This window comes from Crocuta crocuta, unplaced genomic scaffold (genome assembly GCF_008692635.1).
Source record: "Crocuta crocuta isolate KB4526 unplaced genomic scaffold, BGI_CrCroc_1.0 scaffold143, whole genome shotgun sequence".
In the NCBI taxonomy this organism is placed as follows: Eukaryota; Metazoa; Chordata; class Mammalia; order Carnivora; family Hyaenidae; genus Crocuta; species Crocuta crocuta.
In genome coordinates, this window is record NW_027529175.1 from 4297007 (window position 1) to 4306158 (window position 9152).

Consider the following 9152-nt stretch of genomic DNA (forward strand, 5'->3'; position numbering starts at 1 on the left):
TTTTTTAACCATGTGTTTGCCTTTCTCCCCCCCGACAATTTTCCCTGTAGCACAGATGAGGACCAACCAGCCAGTGAGTACTCTCATAACGTACGATCTTTCCCCGTCGGGTGCGCGTTAAAACAGACGGGATGACGAAGGGTCGCTTGCTGGCTGTTCTTGTCTATTCCCTCCGTGCCCCGCGATTTGTATCTCGAGCCTTCTTCTGGTCCATTTGTCCCTTCTTCTCTCTGTCAGTCTGTCCAAGGTGCGGTCTATAGTTCCCACGGGTGGTGATGGTGGAGTTGTTACGAACGTGTGGGCTCTAGAGCCACATGGCCTGGGTTCAGACACTAATATGTCCTCCCACCAGCCATGTGAACTTGGGCAAGTGACTTACCCTGCCTGTGTCTCAGCTTTCTCATCTGTAAAGTGAGATTAATAATGGCACCCACCTCTTGGACTGGTGAGGAGGGTTGATAGATCATTTGTAAATGCGCTTAACACAGTGGGTGCCCCATAGTGACTGTGCAGTGGTGTGGCCACTGCTTTTGTGACAGACGTCTTCCCCCATTGAGTGATTGGTCCGTCCATTTCTTCTTTCATTCATTCACCCTGCACTCAGTTGGCCTAGTTGGCTGTCCATCCATCCATCCGCCAGTCCATCCATCTATCCACCTACCCACTCACCAATCTNACACACACACACCATCCATCCACCAATCCATCCACCTACCTGCCCACCCACCAGTCTCTCCATCCATCCATTCATCTGCCCACCCATCCATTCAGCAATCCATCTCTCCACCCACCCATCCACCCACCCACAAATCCATCTGTCCACACCCCCTCACCGGTCCATCCATCATCTGTCCATCCTAACATGAGTTTCCTCCCTGAAGCCTCCCCACTCAGAACACAGAGCTGTGTGGGCAGCGGGTTCCTCACCTGCATAGGTGGAAATAATGACCTTTGAGGGGCTTCTGGGAACAGGCTGAGGGAGGATGAGTGAGAGAAGGAAGGAAAGGGGAAGTGAAGGGAGTGTGTGTGTGTGTGTGTGTGTGTGTGTGTGTGTGTGTGTGTGTGTAGGGCTGCATGAGGACACGGGTGTGGCTCAGGGGACAGTGTTCATCAGGGAGCAGCATGAGGGTGCTCACGTGGTGATGGGAAAAGACATAGAGCAAGGACTCCTCACAGCTCTTTCTAGCACATTCATGCTGCCTTGGCTCATGTCAACTGAGCGCACATTTGCCCCTCATTTCCTGGCTCCTTCAGGGACACGATTTCCCTGACCACAGGCCAAGGGGGCTGGAAGGGATGGGTGTTATCATCACTTTGGTGCATTTGAAAGGGCGTGATGCTATCTGGTGCCACCTTTCCCCTTCACGAATGAGGGAGCTGAGGCACAGAGAGGTGAAGTGACTTGCTCTGAGCTGCACAGCTGCTGAGTGGCAGTGTCTGAAGGTAAATTCTTCAGCGAGCTTGGGCACCCGGTGCCGGAGGACCTGCCTGCCCTGGGCAGAAGTGTTGGCTGCACACATTGGGAGGGCGGCCTGTGGCGCAAGGGACTCAGAGGAGGACTCGGGTATCCGAGGCGGGACCGGGGCCCGAGCGGCCGAGATGCCCCTTTTGCTCCTAAATGACGCAGGTGTGACTCAGCTGCTGAGGGCGCCGGCCATTTCCATGATGGGGTGGGGGGCTCCATGCTCTCATTCTGCCGACCCAGGCACGCCCGGGAGGACCCCATGGCCCAAGTGCAGAAAGGATAGCCTTTTTTTTTTTAATTTTTAAAGTTTAATTAATTAATTAATTAATTAATTTATTTAGAGAAAGAGCATGAGTAGGGGAGGGGCAGAGAGAGAGAGAGAGAGAGAGAATCCCAAGCAGGCTCTGAGCTGTCTGCACAGATCTCAATGTGGGGCTTGAACTCACGAACCCGTGAGATCATGACCTGAGCCAAGAGATCAAGAGTCAGATTCTTAACCGACGGAGCCACCCGGGGGCCCCAAGGTGAATTTTATTGAAGCCCTACTGTGCGTCCAGCCACGGGGCCAAGCGTGTTACCTGGTGCCAAATCTCACCTTCGCAACGACCCCATCGAGTAGGTATTATCGGCCGTAAGGCGCAGATGAGGAAGCCAAGGCCCAGAGAGGGCGGGTGATTCCCCCCAGGTGACACAGCCAGGGGCACAGGGACAAAGACCCAGGCCCATTTTTTAAATTCAAGAACCGCTGAGATGAAACTCCATCTCTCTCCGGACTGGGTGTTCGGAGAAAACTTTTATAGAAACGCGTCCCTGTTTGGCGTGAGGATAACAGCATCGTAACGAGGTGTGTTTATTGGCTCTCTCTGCAGAAGACGTCTTTGATGAATTATTTAAACTGGCTCCAGAGAAAGTGAACGCCGTCAAAGAGGTAAGAGAGATCAAAGCTCGCAGCCACTCTCCGTGCCCCCCCCCCGTCTGCCTCGTGTCCTGGGGGGGCTTTCTGTCCCCCCGAAGTGGGAAGGCAGAAAACCCGAGGCCTGGGCCTGCCATCCTTGCTCTTCCTTGTTTAGGCCATTGTGAACTTTGTCAACCAGAAGCTAGATCGCCTGGGCCTGTCTGTGCAGAATCTGGACACCCAGGTAGGGACTCGGGGCAGGGTCCCCAGGCAGGGACGGGTCACAGGGTGTGGGGAGGGAAGAGCGTTCGGCCCCCCCTCCCCCGTGGCCTGTGATGTGTCCCCTCTTGGAGACTCGGCGCCTCTCCAATGGCGGACGTGGCCGGAAGGCAGCCTTACCACCAGGGACGCCGTGCGTGTGTTTTAGGAAGGGTCGCGTCTATGCTGACGGAGAGCTCCTGGCGTGACTGCGTTTGCTCACGTCCCTGTTAGCCGTGAGCTACCTGCCGGGCGTTGTCTTAGGAGCCGCCACAGCCCTGAATCCGTGGGCCCCCGCGTGGCTCAGCCCACCGAGGCGGACTTACCCCACGTCCGGGTGCAGGGCAGGAGCCGGATCTTGCACGGCCAGCTCTCTGCAGGGGCCCGCAGCCTTCGGTGAGGGTGCTGTGTGCCTGCAATACTCCCTCAACACGGAGGGGAACGGAGAAGCCGACGGGCTGACGGCCAGCGCAGGGCCTTCGGGCGGCCAGGACTCCACACACATCAACCACCGGCCCGGGCGGGTTCTGCTCACGCGGCGTGGTGGCGGTGGGGGAGGGAGGCGGAAGTCAGGACTGGTCCTGGGGGGACCGAATGGCTTATGGTGATCTTAGCCAGAGCCGCTGACTTCTCAGACACATCCTGACGTTAGCCAGCGGGGAATGGGGTGCATCTGCTCCCGTGACTGGTTTCTCAAGCCACTAAAGCCCTCACTATGTGCCAGGCTGTGAGCCAAGTGCTTTACTCATAGTAACTCATTGAATCCTCCCAACGGTGGGAACAGACGCTGCCCTGTTTTATACGTGACAATACTAAGACACAGAGGTGTTAATTAACTCACCCAGGGTCACACAGTGATAAAGCAGAAGACCTGGGATTTGAATCCAGGGTACTGAGGCCACAGCTTTTTCGCTCATCACCACATACGTCGCATGGTGGCCGCCTGAGAAGTCCGTGTGTTAACCCTGGGCAGTGACGTGGCAGAGCGGACATACTGGGCTCGGAAGCCAGATGGACACGTGTGGCCCCTGGGCTTCAAGGATACCTCCTTCCCATTATCTGCGTGGCCTTGGATTGGACTTCTCTGAACCTCAGGCTCCTTCTTAATTTTTTTTTTTCTTTTTTTAACGTTTTTATTATTGAGAGACAGCATGAGCAGGGGAGGGGCAGAGAGAGGGAGACACAAAATAGGAAGCAGGCTCCAGGCTCCGAGCCGTCAGTACAGAGCCTGACACAGGGCTCGAACTCACGAATTGCGAGATCATGACCTGAGCTGAAGTCGGACGCTGAACCGACTGAGCCACCACCCAGACGCCCCCAGGCTCCTCTTCTTTTAAAATGAATGTAAGGATATGAGACTCAGACCTGAGAGGGAGGAATAAGACAGGCAGCTTGTGGTGTTGACTCTACCACCTGGCGCACGTGGACACACAATCAATGATGAATTGGGGGGTTTAGTGTAGTTTATGTCCTTGTGGACAGCATGATCTTGTAGGTTTCCACGTCACCTGTTTCATCTTTCTCTTCCCTGGTGAATTCATGGCGTTTGGAAAATAATGGCTTGCGTAAGGACGATATTTAGAGACTGTTGGGTAAAAGCGGTAGTTGAAGTCTCTGATAGTTCAGGGATATTACCAGGGAATATCAGCGGAAAAGATTTCAGGCCAGACTAATAACATCGAAACAGACCTAATATGAGGAAATTCTATTAAGGACGTCAAGCTCGAGCGGCGGTTTTCCCTCTAATATCCAATCTTGTGCTTTGTATCTTTGAAGAGATTGAATAGGATTATATCAGCCCATGATATGCGGGTGGTGGGGCGACGCTTTGTCTCTGAGCACACAGACAGAGCCGACAAGACTATTAGTGTGGCAGCCAGCAAAATGAGCCCCGAGTGCTGTCCGCTGCCTCCTCCTGAGGAATAATTTTACACTCAACTCCGTTTTCTCCTGGGCTTCTGTAGCTACTGGGACAGTGTGTGGTTTCAAAAGAGATATCGGCTGTTTCCCAGCTAACGGAGAAAGAGATTATTTTATTGAGTGTGTGCTTTGTGCCAGGCAGCTAATTGCTTGCTCCCTGCCTCCGCCGATGCTTATGACACTGCAAGGTTGGGGGTGTTGTCCTTGAGTCTCAGAAAGGCAGCCGGGACACAGCCCGCAGAAGGCAGAGCAAGACTCCTGCGGCTCTGCCTCCAGGGCTCTCCTTTCGCTCCCCAGTTTGCAGACGGGGTCCTCTTACTCTTGCTGATTGGACAACTGGAAGGCTTCTTCCTGCACTTGAAGGAATTCTACCTCACTCCCACCTCTCCTGCAGAAATGGTGAGTTTTCCAGAGGTTTCCTTGAGGGTCTATTCCTGAACGGACACTTATGAAATGGGCAATACCAGTCTCCTTATTCACTACCAGGTGAAGTGAATCGTGGAGGGGAAGCTTGTTTGGTCATCCACATGTCCACCCATCCATTCACCCATCCACCCAATTCATTCACCCACTCATCCATCTATTCATCCATCCATCCACCTACTCATCTATCCATCCATCCATCCACTCATCCATCCATCCACCTACTCATCCATTCATCCAGCCAGCCATCTATCCATTTGTCTGTCCATCCATCCATCCATCTACTCATCCATCCATCGACCCATCAGTCCATTGATTCATCCATCCATCCACCCATCCATCTATCCATTCATCCATCCACCTACTCATCCATCCAGCCATCCCCCCAACCATCCACTCATCTACCCACCCATTTACCCATCTGTCTGTCCGTCCATCCATCCATCCATCCATCCATCCATCCATCCATCCATCCACCTGTCCTACCCCCTCATCCACCTGTGCACCTGATCCTTCATTTCTTGAGGTCCTGCTTGGTGTCAAGCTGTGCCATGTGGGCCATAAAGACCTGGGGAAGTAGGGGAGACAAGGGCCATGCTGGTGACAGTGACAGATCTGACTGCCTGGTGGGCTCCCATCCCCTGCTCCGTTCTTCTGCCTCCCCAGCCTCCCCAGCCATCCCACGGGGACCGAGGCCCACAGGGCAGCGCCTTCCCCCATCACGTGGCTCCACATCAGGGCAGATGTAGCAGAGGAATGAGACATTTCGGTTGGGTCCCCACTCCCCCCCAGCTCACTGTCTCCCCACTGGGTTCTCAATTCCGGCCCGGCCCTCCCCTCGGACCACACAGACAGAGTCTGGAGAGTTACAGAGGGGAAGCATGGAGGGTGGACGGTCCCTGCGGCCCCGGCCCTGCTCAGGACCCGCCAGGAGTCGACGTGAGCTTCAGCCTCACCGGAAGTGGTGCTGGAGGTGTGGCTGAAGGATGGGGGTTGGAGCAGCGGGGAGTTGGCAGCCTGCCCCGGACCGAGGGGGCAGCTTATCTCTGTCCAGGCCAGGGTCCCTCGGGGCCCACAGGGCAGGAGGGCAGCTCCACTGTCTCCATTGCAGTGGTTTTTTTCTGAAGAGCAGGTGCACCAGGCAGAGCTGAGTGCCAGCTCCCGGGCCGGCCGTGGGGCCATTTCTGGGAGAAGGAGAGATTTCTGGCCCCTTTGGCACAGCCGTGTCACTGGGGAGGGTGACGGCCACGGTCCTGGGGACAGATCAGACCTTGTGGCCTGCCTGGGGTGTGTGGGGGGCGGATTGCTGGGCTCGGCCACCCTCCCAACTCTGGTCCCTTCCTCCAGGCCCCTCCCCACACACCCACAGCCCTGTCCGCCCGTGTCCCACTGGCCTCTGGCTGCAGCCTCACAGCCGGCCTGAAGCCTGGATCTCACGTGTCTCCGGGTCTTTGGCCCAGACGCCTCCTCCCGCCTTTTCCTACCTGCTCAGCCGGGCTGTCGGCTCTGCCCACCTTCCTGGCCCCTCAGCATTCCAGAGGCCCTTGAACCACAGCTGTGCCCACTTCCTTTTGGATTTACTTCCTATGCCTGGCCTCCCCTGACCCTTTACCCTGCTTCATCCTCACCCAGCACCCCTGTCGGGGGTCAGGGCAGGGGGTGTGTCTCCATTTTACAGAAGGGGAAGCTGAGGCCCTGAGAGGCTCTGGAACTCGCTCAGGACCACTCCGCCATTCAGTGGCGCTGGCCTTCTGATCCTCAGCCTGCTCTTCTTCCCCTCGCACCATGGAGATGCAGGCTTCTGTGGGCATGGCCTCCGCCTTCCCGGGAGGCAGGAGCGCTCTTGACTTGAAGATTGGTTCGGGGCTCAGATGCCCATGAGCTCGGGTCCAGGGCGAGGAGCAAGTAGGCTAAAGCCATGCAGTGTGTGTGGTTCTGGAGGTAGTAGCAGGAAGAAGGCATTCTTACCACTCGCCGGGAAGTGTATCAGTCAGCTATGGGCACAGAAATGCTGCGTAACAAGCACCCGAACAACAGGTGGCTTGAAACCACAATCACTTATGCCCATGGATCGGCAGGCCGGCTGGGTTCGGCTGGGGCAATTCAACTCCATGCCACATGCCTGCCACCATCCTGGGACCAGCGGCAAGCCTGGTTTTCTGTGGCAAGGACAGAGATGCAGGAGGCTAAGCCTAGGCTTGGGACCGGCATGCTGTCACTTCCCAAGGCAGGCCCTGTGGCCTTGGTGGGGGATGTGGGAGAGACCTACAAAGTGTGTGGGTGCAGAGATGGGGGGTGCACTGAGGTGATGTCTCACAGGCACAGTGGGTGAACTTGCTAGCCCCTCTTCCTGTTGGGCCTGAGTTAGGACCTGTCCCCACCCCCATTTCCATATGAGGGAATGGAGTTCAGGGAGGTACAGGAATCTGGCCACAAGCACACATCACTCAGGTTGGAGGTCAGACTCTCACCTAGGCCTGTTTGCCTCCAAAGCCTCCTCCCTGTCTCTGGGGAGTCAGGGTGAGCCCCAGGGGAGACAGAGGGGGTGTGAGCCTCTCTATGGCTGAGAAGGAGGCTTGCCCAGAGCTGCTGGGACACAGCAGAGGCCCAGGGGGGTCAGAGCCCAGCTGGGGCGGAGGTGTGAACCCTGTGCCCAGAGGGCAGGACAGGGAGGCAGAAGAAGGCAGGAGAGAGGGGAGGGGACAGAGAAGTGTGGGCCACTCGCAGCCCAGGGAGCCTGGGAAGGGACAGCACAGGGGTCCCCTGTTTGTTACCTGGCTGTCAGGCTCCTTGGGACTTCAAAGCCTCTGCTCACAAAACCCCATTACAAGCCAGTGACAAACGCCCTGACCCCTCCTGTCCCTGGATGCCGGCAGCCTGCGGAATCCACCGAGGTTAGAACCAGCTCCCCAAGGTGAGCCACAGCCCACACAGGGGGGAGCGAAGCAGCCTCTGCGCTCGGCCCCCAGGAGCGGGTTTTTATTGTAGGGGATTTCAGCTTCAGGATCGTGTGATCGAGCTGCTGGGGGGTCCTTGGCTGAAGAGGGGGGCGCACCAGCCCTTTCTGACGGTAGGACATGGTGATCTTGGCAGAGTGGCCCCTCGAAATTGGCTGCCTCATTATCAGCCCCTCCTTGCCACCGGTGTTTACGTGAGATTGTCATCCGTTTCCGGAAGACGAGCTACAGGGACGGAGCGGGAGGCGATGGTCTGCTCTGCCGAAAGCAAAACGCCGGTTCCAGGAACCGTGGGCTTCCTCCCACGTCCAATTATTTCTCCCCGGGGGGATTCGAGCACATCCTCCTGGATCACAACCTTCCCTCCGCTCGTGCAACGTGGAGGCTGTCCTGTCACAGCCTCAAACCGTGCACGGAAGCGAAGTGACACTCAGGGGGGTGTGGGGAGACGGCTCTAGAGCCTGGGGCGACTCTGCGGGGCTCACTCCAGTCGAGCTCGGGCTTGACAAGTGGAAGCAAGTGTGATTGTTCTCACGGTCTCACTGGTGGCAGTTCTCAGAGCACGGTTTCCATGAGGGCGGTGGGAAGGAGGCGATTTTTGTCCCTGTCGCACAGCCAGCCCATGGTAGGTGCTCAAAAACATTTTTTAAATAAGTGAATGGAGCAAGTGTTTCCAAAACACTGGGCCCCTGAGGGACCATCCCCATGTCATGTCATCCCCATGACAAGTGGATCCTGTGGTCCAATAACATGGGAAACCATGCATCGTCTTGAAGATTTGTGGTCCGCCATAATGTATTCAAGGCTCTGAGAAGTTCCGCAGTGAAGGATTTCCCTATTTCGTTAAGCTACCCTTTCCCCAAACCATTTGGTCACAGATGCCCTTTCCCCCTAAGCCCCGGGTCATGCTTTGGGAGATGCTGGTGTAGAGAGTGAGTCCATCAAAGGCAGGGCTGCGAGGCGGGGGAGCATTGTGGCACAAGTCCAGTCTCAGCATCTTGTTCCGTTCAGACACTTACCTTGTGTGCAGCCAGTGAATAGTGTTCACAATGAGAATGCGAACAATAGCAGCAATCACAACCCTCGTTTCCCAGAATATTCCAGGCTGGGTCGGGGTGGGGGATCCTTTGGGACACGGTGACAGCAGTGAGCAGTGGAGCTCTGACCTGCTCACGCTGAGACGTCCCATCTTTGTCTGCAGCACCTCTCCCTGCCCCCCCCCCCCCCCCCCCCC

General features: G+C 56.4%; 1 protein-coding gene across 2 annotated transcripts in view; it reads left to right on the plus strand.

The window, feature by feature from the left end:
• The window catches only part of PARVG (parvin gamma), a 30204-nt gene that overhangs the window by 8262 nt on the left and 12790 nt on the right, over positions 1-9152 (plus strand). For both annotated transcript variants that reach the window (XM_077758006.1, XM_077758005.1), the window contains exons 8-11: positions 51-73; positions 2335-2393; positions 2536-2604; positions 4836-4937. In XM_077758006.1, coding sequence (XP_077614132.1) covers positions 51-73; positions 2335-2393; positions 2536-2604; positions 4836-4937 — 253 coding nt within the window. The remainder of the gene's footprint in view (positions 1-50; positions 74-2334; positions 2394-2535; positions 2605-4835; positions 4938-9152) is intronic.